Here is a 15,017-nt window from a genome sequence, read left to right as displayed (position 1 = left end):
TAAACCAAGTTTCTCTCTATAGCTTTGGTATGTATTTAATTACTCATCCTTTCTTGAACAAAAGGTGCTTTCAAGATAGCTGTACATTTACCTCTGGTTTAAATTCCCTTTTTCAGATTGTATGTAATCATTTAGTATTTAAATTCGATTTATTGTCCCATAACAAGAGAGTAGACATGGTTTTGTTTAAGACTTTTAATAGGGAGGGATTTGATAATTTTATTTCAATGACCAAATGTCTCAGGACACATAGTGGATATAGAAATAATCACATTTTCAAGTTACCCTGCACAAAACCCGAATGCAAGCTGTCACTTTTCTTTTCTTCTTAAAATTCTTCTTAAAAGAAAAGAAAACAGCTCCTAACTTCAAAACATACAAGGATTATTTTAAGTGCTTCTCAGAAATCACTTTGTCTTGTACTGTGGATTAGCTTAGCAGGAATAGTTTTTACTTTGTGAATTCACTCTTGGCTAAGAAAAATAATATATACCTGGATTAACAAAATTCTGTTGCTTTGAGGATATTGAACTCAATCATAGCAGAGGTGCCCTAGTTTTGGAAGAGAAGCAATATTAGACTGACAAATCTCTTTTATTAAGTATGTTTAAGAAAATACAGAATGTTTGGGAAAAGAAAGTCAGTGTGCAGAACATCTGTAGTTCTTCAAGCAGAGTTAAATTCTGATCACCATCTCCTTTCAGTATTTCCACTCCTCCTTTGATCCAGTTCAAATATTCAGCTGATGTTAGCATACTGAAAAATTACTGACACAATGTTACATTATATAATATACATGTTATATTATATAATGCAAGACAAAGCAGACTCTCCTCTGGTGTCTCTGCCAAGGGTGCACCTCACATCCTCTCAGAGGACTCCAAAACCCCCACACATCACTGCGAGCAGCTCCTGCACTGGATTTGCAGTGCAACACATGGTTTGTGAGTTTGGCTTCAGCTCTCAGCATTGTCTTTTCAATCACTCCTGCTGTCTCCTGAACACTAACCAGGATGGTTCCAAGCTCTTTCTGACAGACAAGCAGCTATTTTATAGGCTGTTGCACTTGTAGGCACACACGCACTAGAGATGTTTTTCACTAAGTGCAACACCCCATTTTACACTCAGCCTTGGGTTCCAAAATTACCTGAATATCCCCCACATTTTTACTTTCCTATGATTCTCTTCTCCAGATCCAGCCCTACAAATCTCTGGAAGACAGTGCTAGTAACTTCTTTCCACTATGAAAACTGGTGAAAAGATAAGAAACAGAACAGAGTTATTAATAACAGAGTTACTAATCCTCATGGATTCATCTTCCTACAGTGACTAAAGACAGCATGAGCCAAGGCTTCTTGAGAAAGGAATTTACAAATATCTTATAAAATGGAGTATATCATCCAGACCTTCTTTGTCTGCATGATCATTCACTCTTTCTAACAACAGATGTAGAAGTTACAACACCTCTCTATCCCAGCCATGTTGATGTAAATCTGTATTTTATTTCTCTACATAATAATATTTACCTTTAGTTGTATCTTGAAACACTTCCTAAAAGACAAGGGTGTGAAAGCAACTGGTGGATGCTCCAAGGTAGAAACCATTAATTTGATTTTAAGGAAGGAAACTCCAAATCAGTTCTGTATTGTGAGAAGAGGGCTGAGTTGCTGGCTTTGCCTTGAGGAAAGACCTGACAGTATCAGCCTTTTCACTTCCAAGATAAAACACAATGTTCATGTGTATCACAAATGTATTAAGCCACAGTAAGTTTTGCATTACTATCAGCCAAATAATAAGACATATTTCTGACTTGACTACAAATGACAGCTATGATTATTTGTTCTAGTGCAGCCAATGGTGTAATTCAGTGTGAGACAATGAACTCCACAAAAGGTGTCACCACCTTGTACCTGGTACTTCCCCATGACTCCAAGGTCTATTTGAAGTAAGGAAGTAATAAGAAATAAAAAGATAATGCTGATGCCTAGAATAGTAACACCATCTTCACACCTTAACTGAAACTTGTTGACAAAGCAGGAGTTCCAAGCAGCACTAACACTTCTTCTCTTGTGAAAAAATTGCTTGTATGATGCCTCAATCAAGAGACTCAAAGCTGAAGTTACTGCAGTATCTTGTCCACACAAATGAAAGTTCAGCCAAGTTTGTACACAAGCTAGCCAGTGGCAGAAAGCCCAGCAGGTGTTTATTCCCCATCCTCCACTGCTACAATCCCCACAACACAGAGAGCTTTCACAATATTTAGCTTTTTCTCTCCACCCACTTCTTTGCCATTTAACCTCTTTAGGATACTGACCTCCCAAATTAGGGCTCAGAGACATGCAAACCATTGGTGTGCTGAAGATCAAGAAACCAAGCCCTGGTACTGCAGAGAGTTGCTGTTCTCCTTACATCCTCACTGCTCCAAGTGAAAATATTGAAAGGATTGTTGTTGTGTAGCTGTCAACATGTGTCAGGGGATACAGGGGATACTATATTCCAGTTCTACTAACCTCTGCTTACAGCAATGCTCTTAGCATTGCTAAAGACACCTGGTGCAGCACCCAGCTTATTGCACACAAGAATCTGTGTTTATCTCTTGGAAGGATTCAGGTTAAATGCTGCTTCTGATTTCGGGCATTATGAACAGACCAAAACTAATTAACAGGCAACCTGTAGCAGCCACCCTGTAGCTGCAAAGGCAAGGCACAGCCTGTCTCCTTAAAGGAAGGAAGCAAATTTGGGATGTCCTTAGATGGCTTACATTCTCCTTTCTCCACCAGAACCATCGATGAGTCATGTGATTTTACCTCTCTTCTGATATCCCAAATCAGACAAACTTACCTCAAGTGACCCTGTGTGCTGGAAGTTGTTATTTCACAACAGCTATTACTAATCGGCTGATGCGATCCAGAATGCCTTCTGGTGTTCTGCTTTCTGGTATTAATCTGTGTCAACATCAAGACATTCAAGCCAAGCAGTTTAAGACTGAAATTCAAAATCAGGCAGTGGAGGATAACCTGCCTGATTAAACTAAAGTCTGGCAACAAAAGTCATAAATATATTACAACACTGAACTGCGTGACCTACTTCTCCCTGCCTCAGTAATAACAACTTCAGAGATTTTACTAGTTAACAAATAAATCCAATTCATTTCTCATAGCCTGAAGTTAAGTATTTTAACACTGCAGCAAAAACCTTTTAAGTTGGGCAATCACTTTCTCTGAGGGAATGCAAATCTGGAGGGTTTTTTTTCAATTAGAAGCAGGAAAGCAACCTTTAATTGCAGCATTTCAAATTATTGCCATTTAATTAATCAAATTTGCATAAGTTAGCAGTGTAGCATAGCTTTGAAATTATACTCAGGCGCTAAAGTGACGTTTGACTATTCTGCCTCCCTCTCTCTTTTTTAAAAATCTGTATCTAATGTGTTTATATGTGACATTTTCAATCTCCAAAAGGTTTAAAAACTGCAGGAAGTGGGGCTTCAGAAAGCTAAATTAAAAATGATTATGTTAATAAAAGGTAGAACTAACCCAAATATTTTTAATTTTCCTAGGGCAAAGATTGTTGCTTCCTTGCATGCACCAACAGAAATCCTTTCTGGCTCTGTACTACTGCACAAGAACCTTTACCCATGGCAGCTTAGCAGCTGATCAATAAGCCAGGGCTTCTTTCCCTCCCTGCAGATATCTTTCTCCACCAGCAAGTTCCCTGATAGAGTCAGTGCAGGCGACTAATAAAGCCTTTTATTCCAGTATAAATTATAATGAGCTGTCTTGCCCAGTTAACATTCAGTCCCAGATAAATCAGATAAACCCACTGGCATTTTGGATGTCAGCAAGTCCATGTGGGGCAGTGCAAAATAGATTATTATCAAGAAAGTACCAGAGGAAGAGTGAATAAAGCAACCAAACCAGATAGATCATCTTATTGCCATCTTATTCAAAATCTGAACTGATTCTAAGATTCAATTGCTTTGTCACAACTGTTTAATTTCCATAACAAAAACTTAGATAAATTCAAAGTATCAAATGAAGATAAGAAATGTCATTTGAGTCTGCAACACAGATTCAAATATTAGATAAGCATTTCCATCCTGTTTGTATGTGACCATGTTTCATAAGGCACCTCCATATTCTTCAGACTAATGTTAACATAGAACTGCTCTCAAGATTACTATAGGCATTTTAGAATCAAGAAAACATAGTAATGATGCGAGGTTACTTTAAAAACAATATTCAAAGTTACTTCCCTTGCTCTGGAGCAGAAGCAAATCAGTGTTGCCCTGTAAAAACTTTTGATTTTATGATCAGTTAGAATGGGTTGATTTTATTACTTTTGCATTAGCCCACTGCCCTTACTTTAGATAAGGTATGCAGAAGCCAACATAACTTCTCAGCATTTAGGACTTCAAGATTAAGAATAGCAATTGTTTACAGTGCTGTTCCCACAGTAGAGCTGCCTGTTTAAACCATTTCCTGGCTTTGTAATTCACTGTTTCCTCCACACTTTCCTCCTCTTTTACTTTGCAGGCTTATTTCTACTGGAAGTTATTTTTCAGAATGGCACTCCCAAAAATTCCAGACCAAGAAGTATCTGGTTTTTCACTGCAACATATTAAGCTCTCCTCTAAACCTTTGGAAGCAAGACCCCATTTCTGCATTGAAAATAAGATTTGCATGGGCTGCTTCTTACAAAGAGTGTTTTCCAACATAGGGATGTTTGAATTTGTTAATCTACATTATTTAGACCGATTAATGTGTTCAACTTATTTAGCTGTTTTGTCCTACTTTCTGCAAGTCTGATTATGACCAAAATTGTTCATAGCTAGTCCAGGGTATTTACTGACTTCTTTTCTCCTGGATGGTCTGTGTCTCACAGTCATAGGTTGTCTTCCCTTTCTTCTAAAGTTTCAGTGGGTCATGAGTTCAGTAATTTTGGAGAAGAATACTCCCTGCTTATGCATCTGCAACTTCTCTGGTTTCTCCCCCAAAAAGGTCCTCCCATAAATGTTAAAGAAAAGCATATGAAGGTTAGGCTTGAGAGTATCCAAATTCCATTCCCACACTTGTGCAGAAGCAGACACCATGTCTGCCAAGGCTGAGGTCAAGCATGTTATTCCAGGGAGCTGCTTCAGAGTTAAAAGAAACACAGAACCTTTCGTTGAAAGGCATGTGAAGCATATTAGTTTCTAGGGTTTTACGTCCAGAATAAGACTAAAAGACATTCTGCTGACCAATACTGTCTAAAGAGAGACTGCAATAAGAGTTAAATTGATATTATACATGAAGGACCATACCAAACTTATTATAAAGATGAAAATCACACAATCTGGCATCCTAAGTAGCATAAGCAGCTCACAGTATCTGCTAAGGTTGCTAGAATTCCTACTGAGAGAACTTTCCCTCACCCCAGGAGTAAAACATAGGAGCCATCATTTCACTAATAATGGACATAATTTTAACATTTGCTATTTATTTGTTTCAGATCAGCTCTTCAGAAGTTCAGCCAAAAAAGAATTTATTTTTTTCTCTCCTCCAGTTAAAATTCCTGCAGTCCTTTCCCCAAAGGCAATTCCTTCATTGTAAAAGTAAATAAAATTTTTTTTTTTGTCTTTTCATGGGCCAGAAAACATGCATCCTTGGAATAGGGCTAGACTTGGTCAACTACCAAGTATGTGATACTTCACCCTTGTTCAGGCTTATCAGAAAAGCCAGTTTACATTGCATAGTAGACATGTAACAGAGTGTAAACACACTTGTCATAGTGTTCCTCCTTTCTGATAAGTGGAGATAGAGGATCAGAGCTGCTCCTGGAGCCAGCAGCACTTGGAACACCTCTCATGGAAAGCACCCTGAAAATTCCAGTGTTGAGCTCCTGTTTGTAGCAGTGCTCTTGGCAGTCACAGGATCTGCTCATGGCTCCTCAGCTTTAACTGAGAAACTGTCTGTGCTCCCAGAGAAATTAATTGTTGGTTTTTTGTTGTTTTTTTTTTTTGCAAAACACACACAGGTCTGAAAAGGAGCTATTCTGCTCAGCAATCTTCATCAGAGTTTGTTATTCTGCACCATTTAAGAACAAGCTCCCTCACTGCAGTCTACAAATTCCTCATGAGGGGAAGAGGAGGGGCAGGCATTGATCTCTTCTCTGTGGTGACCACTGGCAGGGCCCAGGCAAGGGGCTGAAGTTGTGCCAGGGGGGTTTAAGTTGGGTCTTAGAAAAAGGTTCTTCACCTAGAGGATGGCAGGGCACTGGAACAGTTCCCAGGGAAATGGTCACAGCACCAGCCTGATAGAGCTCAAGAAGTTTTTGGACAATGCTCTCAGGCACAGTGTGACTCTTGGGGATGGTGCTGTTCAGGGACAAGAGCTGGACTTCAATGATCCTTGTGTGTCCCATTCAGCTGGGAATATTCTGTGATTCTATATTGGTCTTACAATTTTTCCAGTCATTACAGATCAATGCCCTTTATAAATTTATCTTGGAGGTACAGGCAGGTAGGTAGATCATTTGTAAGAGAACACATTTGAAAGAAAGCAGACTAGACAACACAACTGCAAAGTTTCTCTGCAGCAGGAAAAGTTCATGTACTGAGGTTAGCCCAATAAGTTTAATAGTTAAGGTAAAACAGAGTGGGTATTTACTCACACACAATTTTATGAGGAACAACTGAAATGGCATCAAGAAAAACACAATTTTTGGACAAATTGATATTACATCACGTTAGTGGGCCACAAACTCTTTAAAAAAATAAATCTTTTGAGACATGAGAATGAAATCACATTTTAGCATGCTTTAAATAGCTGAAAGGCTCTTCAAAGCATACATTTTCAGCTATTGGCAAAGACAATGATTATCTCCTCATCTGAAAATTAAAAAGCATTTAGCAATAAGTTAAAGCTAGCCTACGTGTAAGTGGGCTAAATACTAGTCAGAGATTTTTCCCTTTTCACATTTAAGATACTACAGTTCATCACTTCTGTAGCTTATATGCTGTTGTGCAATGCCCCACTGAAGTTTCACATCTACTCTGCAAAAGACAACAAGGGTAAACAGCTTTCTGTCAGGATAGTCACAAATGGTAAAAACAGTAGTAATTGTTTGTCTGTTTAATTAGATGTTTGCTGTTTATCACACACAAGAACTTGAAGCAGAGTTCATGGATTCTTCTGAGCAATATGAAACCTCCTGGTTCCATGCAAGTCCAATACTGCCTCTCTCTCTTTTTTTTCTTTTCTCCTCCTATCTGCTGTTTTCCCCAGGTCAAGTTTCCAACTACTTTCATATGAAAGAAAGTTTTACTTTGTGACTGCTACCTGAGAGATCCAGGCTCATGTCGGCTTCAGGTACATCTTAGACCACAGGAAACTGGATGTTTTTCTTTTGAGGCACTAGAAGTTAGGCTAAGAGTAATAGTCATGTTGCCCAAAGCTAAAGGGACAAGTAGCTCTCATTGCCTTCCTATCTAAACAGCTGGACAGCGAAGAAATCTTATTTTCCCTTTTTTTTTTCCCTGAAATAGATTAAATACATTTTGAAGTAACAGATTCCCCAGTCTTTCATTCACACATCTGTAACCCTAATGTTTACTGTCCCATTACATGTCTCAGCCTCACGAGAGAAGTTAACAATAGATCTCTCCACATTCAGATAAACACACAATCATTTTGTCTCTTAACAATTGTCAGGTTTATAGTTGTCCTTTCACATTCTCAAGCTAAGCCAAGACAAGCTCAGTTCTATGACATTTTCATGTACCTCTCTTCAGAGAGAGAGCTGCTGCAGCTGAACAAGACAATTGCAGCATGCTAGTTATACTTGGATTTGATAAGCAGTTGGAAAGAGGAGAATAACCAGTTTTCTTATTTGTCTATTTTCAGACATATAGAAAACCCCACTGTCAGCATCTTGAGTAAAAAATAGGTGATATCTTCAGACCCTAGTAAAACCACTTATGTGTGTTAACTTGTTTAAATAAACACTCCCACCTCAAGTGACACAGTGGCCTGCAGTCTTCCTTGATCCATTCACAGAGCAAGAGTTATTTTTACTGAGTCAGTAATCATGCATTGTATTCCAGAGGAAATACTAGCCGGGTACCCCTACTTGTAACTTCATGATCAGCTGCTCCCAAATCACGTTCCAGTGCTTCCTCTGAACTACTTTTTTTTCTCCTGCTGTCAAGGTTAGTGGTAGCTGTGTGGGGGCCAGAAGAACCATTTGCAGTTATTGTTGTATCACCATATGTCACAGTAAGGTCACCATCATTCAGAATAAAATCGGAATCCTCTTCTCGAAGCTGTTCCTGATTCTGAAAAAAAGAAAAATCTTTACACAATGCACAGCACCTTTCTTTGCCCAGAACACAACAGAAGAATTTATCTACATGTCAATATAGAAAAGGTTCCACCTTAAGAAATGTTAAAAATAACCTTGAACCCAGTGTTTGCAAATCAGCTTACTGTTCCCTGTATAACTACTGCTACTGAGGAGAGATGAAAGGGAGCTGAAGCCAAGAACTAGGTTATGGAACGGGTAACCCGGGATTTAGTGGCACTGGAAGTACACCAGAAGTACAAGAGATGAGTGGTACATATTGGATTTTGCATTACAATTCAGAAGGCAGTACAGATCAAGCACAGCTGAGCCACTCGAGATACAGAGTTACATCTGTTGCTAATTAGGCAAATTCATTAGTAAACTTTTTATGCAAGTTGATAAGAACTCAGAAAGCCCAAAATCTCTATATACAAGGATTCCTCAACACTTTCATTATACATCAAGAACTAACAATATTCTTTCAAACTATCTCCTTACTTTTACCTGTTACTAAATAAAGAATTACTTGACCTAGTTCTTTGGAAAGCTCCTGAGCCAAAAAGGATGGATACAACTAAGTGCTGGCTTCATAATTTTGTAACTAGTTCTGATGTGTTTTCTTCTCAAAATCATTTAAGAAATGATGGCTCACAAAACCCTGTGAATTTATTTTGGCAGAGATGGGATGAAATATATAGTCAGAGAATATAAATTGCTAAATTGTAATAAAGCACTTGATTTCTCCATCACAGCATAATACAACAAGCAACTGTACTCTGTTCCACTCCTGTTTGACATGATAAAAGGTAAAATGGCTGAATAAGTCAGAAAATGTGTTTTCTTCATATTTGAAGAAAATTCTAATCAGTGCTATAATCTTGTTTTCTTGCAACTGAAAGCAATTATTTCCCCACATGAATGGCTCTGTCCTGCTTAGCAGGAGCTGAAATGTGCTTTGCTTGTTCCCTCAGTAGGCTGGACACGGATCAGGCTGTGTTCTCAAAATACATTATTTTCTTCCACTGCGGCAAAGGGAGGGGGGCACAGGCCATGTGAGATGGGATGGCTGTGATCAACGTGAACAGAAAGCACTGCCTCTCCTGCAGAACAGCAGTTCAGGGCACTGGAGATTGAAAATGCTGATTAACCTGTCCATGATGAAAAATGCAGCTCCTGGCTAAATGAAACTTCCCTGGGAAAGTTCCCTGTCATTATGTCAGAAAGATAATCAGACAAAATAAAGCAGCAGAAGCCTCTAGATGATACAGAATATATAACTCACAAGGACTAGAAGAAGTGTCAGGAATTTGCCAAAATCCACAAGAGAAATGGTGCAGTTCAGTGTTGGTGCAAGACAAGCCCTACTTTGAAGGAATGCTAATTTCTTAGACCCTTAATGGCATCCAAATTTATCATTGCTTTTTTGTGACAGTGTTAGTCTGATAGAGAGCACTGTTCTCAAAGACCCAATACAGGTTAGGACACTTGCTTTTTTGATCACAAAGAAAACACTGACCTACCAGTACCATCTTAAACAGAAAAAAAAAAAAAAAGGGAGAAATTAAAGGGTTCAGCTATAATTGGCAGAAACACCCTTTGCAATATTTTAGTTCCAAATAAAAATCAAGTCTGAGGTACAAGACCAAAATCATTAAAAGGGTCATAAAATAATCAGTTTAAGAAAACCTGCTATCTGGATATATATTTTTTTGAAGAAGAGGCATTCAAATAAGGATGAAAATCAGAAAAAAAGAAGCAGGCAGTTTGTGACTATTGACTGATTATGTTTCTAAAAGTCAGAGAAGCTGTGAAGGTCTGTCACACATTCCCTCTCATGGTGCTTGCCCTTGGAGAAGCACCAAGGAGGGGAAGGCAGAGCTGACAGAGCACCAGAAGGTATTGCTGTACCAGGGCTGTGTGAGAAGTGGCTGCAGCAAGCACCCAAAGCACCTCCTGTCTCCACAGTGCTGTTGTACAGTCAACCCTTGCAGATACCTATCAGATAAGAAATTGGTAAGAACACATTACAATTGAGCTTCCCCAAAAGGCTGAGGAGTTCTTGCAAGTATGACACTGAAAAAGAGGGACACAGGCAAGCCCTGACTCAGTCTTTGCTGGTTTGTCCCAGGCTACATTTACATGATCAGCTCCAGAGAAAACACTGAGCTTTCTCTCGAGGGGGTGAACAAACATTGCCTCATACAAGTCAATGTCCAATTATTTGTTTCCACTCTGAATAGTACTACCAGCAGCATGGATTTTATTTCATTTATTTCTTCAGAGAACACCCACGAAAAATCTCACGTACTGTACAGATTTACTATGCTTGCAAACAAAGAGGAAGGGTGAATAAACCTATCGTGCTTCATGCAGCATGTACAATTTTTTCAAGAAAGACAGGAAATGTATCCAAATAGATCCACAGAGACTTGAAATAGTCCCAAGAATAACCCTAAACAGGCCTCTGCAATCCCCTACGGTTCTGTAGGAAGAGCCTCAATTCACTCAGAAAACAGTTCTGAACTTCACTACTTAAACTGACACTCTAGAATGGCTAAAGACCTGAATCCAAAACTCTGCAAAAGCCTGGATTCTGCTCTGATGTGCTGACCACAACCTTGAGGGACCTCTCTGCAGACTATCATCTTTGTGGTAAAAGCTGTTCATGCTCCTAAGAATGCAGGAACATTCTGGAGATGTTTTTTTTTATTCTAAAAGCTTATTTAAAATCAGTTACTGCTTACAAAGCCAGGTTTTTTGCCCCCTAAGACAATGTAACAAAAAGCACAGGCAAAGTAGGATGCATGTGCAAAGTGCTGACAGTCATCACAAATGCTGGTGCTGAACACAACGCAGGCACCACAGATAACAAAACTTGCATCAGAAGTTGCTTATCTTGTGGCTCCAAAATGAAAGCATCAAGTACCATGCATGCAAAATATATTCCAACTTAAACCTGATGCTCCTTTTAGTTTCCCTCTTTCTCTGCTGAATTTAAATTCAGCAAGGAAACAAAGTATTTTTTGCTATGAAGCTAAAGCCACTTAGGAGGGAAAGGGGGAAGCCTGGCTGAACAGTTTTCTTATCCATTTTGAGAGTTATCTCCTCCAAAGATTGCAAATCAAGTTTCTTCACTGGGCTTGCATATTTATAAATTATTTCAGTTCCTTCTAGTTATATACCAAGTTGTCATACTGTGTATGTGCAATAAATACACTTTAAAAAAGTGTGGAAGAGCCCCAAAACAAATGAGCAACAACAAAAATGTATCCCCAGGAGTGCTTCTTTCAGTTGGAATAAATGACTGATAGAACAGAGAATTACTAAAAAAACTCAAAGGACATTTTAAAAAAAAGCAAAATAACTGACCTACATCAGTTTGGGATAAGCTGTAAAGCCCTGCCAACTAGTCATGCACTGAAGATAACACCAGAAGAAAAAAATAGTGATTAAAATTATAATTTTCAAAATCTAACTTCTAACTGCAGCAACTTTTCAAGCTTTAAATTCCAACTTGTCTGTCTGGGTTGGAAACAGCCAAGTGGCACAGCCTTAAAGCAGTGGGAGAATGTCAGCAAGGAACAGTAACATCATCCCTGGAAAAAATCCACTGTACCTCACCCCTGTGGGCTGACTCAGAGCCCTACACACACTCCATGCAAATTGAGGCTTGGAGGACACGATCTCATGCTGAGGAATAATTTGTGGGTGGGCCACATTGTAGGATTATTTGACTTTCAGACTTTCCAATCCCCCTCTGGCATTTAATTAAAAAGACCTACTCCCACTTGTGGAAGTGAGAGTGAATTTTAAGTAAGAGTGTGATAAAGTCAGAGAAAGTAAAAAAACCCAAAACAACAACAGCTAAAAACAATCTACAAATATACAGTCAGCATAGCCACATACTTATTGTTTTCTTCTCTATATAGATATCATGACTTAGACATGCACCTGGAAGGAGATCCAGGATTTAATATTTGTTTGGAAAACAAATTTTACAGCTATGTTTTACTTTATTAAATATTTACAGACTTATTTTTTCTTGTTTAACTGAAAATCTTCAGTCTTTAATCCTCACAGGTATATAGCATTTAATTTTCCTGGAAATATCTTACAAAAGCACTATTCCAAGGAGTTTTTCCTCACAAAGACATGGCTGTCTCTGTTGCTTCACCTGCATTTAATAGAAAGGCAAAAATATTCCACAGTTTATTAACCAATAATGAAATGTCATAGCCATGTGCTGCAGCAAAGTCAGCCATGCAAAGAAACAAAAAGACACAAAGCAAGTTCAGAAGTCTTGAAAATAAGCTACAAATAAACCTTCAAAATTATATTCCTAAGACAAATGCAGCACTGCCCTGAAATAGGAACAGGAAAGAGAATACAATAGGAAAGTTCCACATTATACACCTTAATGAAGTATACAACCTTTCAAGCATTTTTAATGAAGTTAATGTCCTGTGTGTATCACTGAGCCAATCCATTAATAATAAGTTTCCACATCTGGTAGTAACCAATAATGATGAGTAACGAGGAGAAAAAAAAAGAGGAAAAAGAGCCAACTATAAGAGAAAATGAGAGTCAAAGCTTACATGCTCACTCTGGTTAGATCCTCAGTTACTGGACAATTACTCTCATAAGATCATACACAGACAGACATATGGGTAATGCACAAGTGGACTAATTGATCTGATGGATGCCTTCCAATCTAGACATGTTTTAAGACCTCCAGTGCCATTGCAAAGATGGGAACTAGGCCTATTTCTTGCATTACCATAGTTCAAATGGGCAACAGGTGTCTCAAAGTTTTTTGAAACTTTTCCATTAGATACAAGTAAGATGCTAATGATACCCAGAAAGAAAAGTAGGGAAAGATTTGAAAGCAGCAATTAGAATTCATAACTCTCTAGGGAAGAACTTGAGCATAGAGATATTAATATCCCAGAGAACCTGCAAATTTGAGATGTCACACATACTACTTTGGTTTTATTTACAAGCATCTTATGAAATGAGATTTCAGAAGTACTGTACAGATAAGAAAGACAAGTATCAGGATCCTACAAGAGAATAGAACATTAATTATTGCAAGACACAGATGTAGTGTCCTGACACAGTGTAGTGACCTGCTGGACTGAGATAAGTAACTGATTAACAGTTTCTGAAATCTGATCTCAAATTTCGCAGTGGAAACAATGAAGGGAAGTGCTACCACCCTTTTTTTTTCCCCCAGCTGGGTAAATGTGTCAATGACATCTCTAAGGAGACCTTGAAGTTTAGCAGAAACAGGCAAAGAATCCTGTCCAAAAGTCCTGAGAAGGGACTGAATATTTTGAAGTGATTCACTGAACTGGGTTATTGCCTAAGCACATGATTTTCCCATATCCTTAAATGTAATTTTCTAATGTAGTATTTAAGCAATAAGATAATTCCTGATCTCAAACAACAGAAGCCTTTGCCACAGGGCAGAGCATCTTAAATCCTTCCTGCCTAGGAAAACCAGTACTTTCTTGCAGTGTCTATCAGACCAGCTGGAACCAGGACATTACCTGAAAAGAGAAAACATGGGTTTGCTGAAGTTTAATAAATAAAAAATAAAAGCAAGAAGTTTTGTTCTACTTACATCATAAACCTGGGGACTTGTCAGGCAGCGGGCTATCAGGCCACACCAGCTGGGCAGAGTTGTGGTCAATGGAGGGCCACTGTGAGTGAGAATTGGTTTTAAATAACTTAAGTAGTTAAGGAAAATACACCAGTGCTCAAAAACCACTACTGAAAAAAAGAGAGAATTGTACATAAATATGGTTCTGCCTTTGAACTATGATATTCAGTAATTGTACATAAAACACCCTCTCAACATTTTCCCCTTGATTGTTTCAAGGGCAGTTTCTTTACTCACTCATCTTCTCCAAGGACCACTAGCTAACTTCTTCTTACAAGTTTCAAACAGTTGCAGTTTCCAGCTTCTGTGCTCTCAAGTAAAAAGGGGAAAGCAAAGGTGCTTTAGTGTTGAAAGGTCCAAAGGTATTTCTGCTCTGAAGATGGGAGCATGGTATTAAGGTTGCAAGCTATTGGTAGCAAGGTGACACTCCTGTGTGGCTTAATATAGAGAAATAAGAAATTATGTTCATTCAACATCCTCAAAGCAATATAACCACTTGATCTGCTGGTTACTGAGCCACAGAGATGTAACCAGAGATATTACCCTGGTAATACTCACAGACATTTCTGCAGTGCACATACGTTTATCACACAGAGCCTCAGAAAGGTGGAGGGAAAACTATGCAAGAGCCATGTACCACAGAGTTGAAGGAAAGCAGTGCTACCTAAATGGCACTGAGGAGATGTGGGTGTGGGAAAGGAAAGTGTCTTTACCCTTATTTTACAGGTCTATGCCCAGGCAAATCCACACTTTTCACATGAGTGCTCCACACTGATAATATGCCTGAAAAAAATACCCAACAGTCAAAATACGTGTCTCTGTTAAAAAGCAGCATGTTCATCTTGACTAGCACATGAATCAGTCAATTTTATTTTAAATACAAATCTATAATTATGTTGCAGGCATTCTAGTTGCTTTCTTAGGCCTCTAAGCACAGCAGGAATCTAGTTCCTTTGTAAATGTAAGTTTCCCTCTCAGCCCATTAAGATGCTTAGGGCAAAGAGGGGGTTAAAAGGGGGCTGTTTTAGCAGAGCCT

At 38.6% G+C, this 15,017-nt stretch overlaps 1 protein-coding gene across 2 annotated transcripts in view; it reads right to left on the bottom strand.

Moving 5' to 3' along the window:
* Window positions 1-6,582: 6,582 nt before the first annotated feature.
* The window catches only part of SLC9A7 (solute carrier family 9 member A7), a 67,770-nt gene continuing 59,335 nt past the window's right edge, over window positions 6,583-15,017 (bottom strand). For both annotated transcript variants that reach the window (XM_079314300.1, XM_079314299.1), the window contains 2 exons: window positions 13,943-14,048; window positions 6,583-8,311 (listed from right to left, as the gene is read on the bottom strand). In XM_079314300.1, coding sequence (XP_079170426.1) covers window positions 8,063-8,311; window positions 13,943-14,048 — 355 coding nt within the window. In that variant the 3' untranslated portion in view covers window positions 6,583-8,062. The remainder of the gene's footprint in view (window positions 8,312-13,942; window positions 14,049-15,017) is intronic.

The sequence above is a fragment of the Erithacus rubecula genome (assembly GCF_903797595.1).
Source record: "Erithacus rubecula genome assembly, chromosome: 1".
NCBI classification, from domain to species: Eukaryota; Metazoa; Chordata; class Aves; order Passeriformes; family Muscicapidae; genus Erithacus; species Erithacus rubecula.
This window is presented reverse-complemented; position numbering and strand designations above follow the sequence as displayed.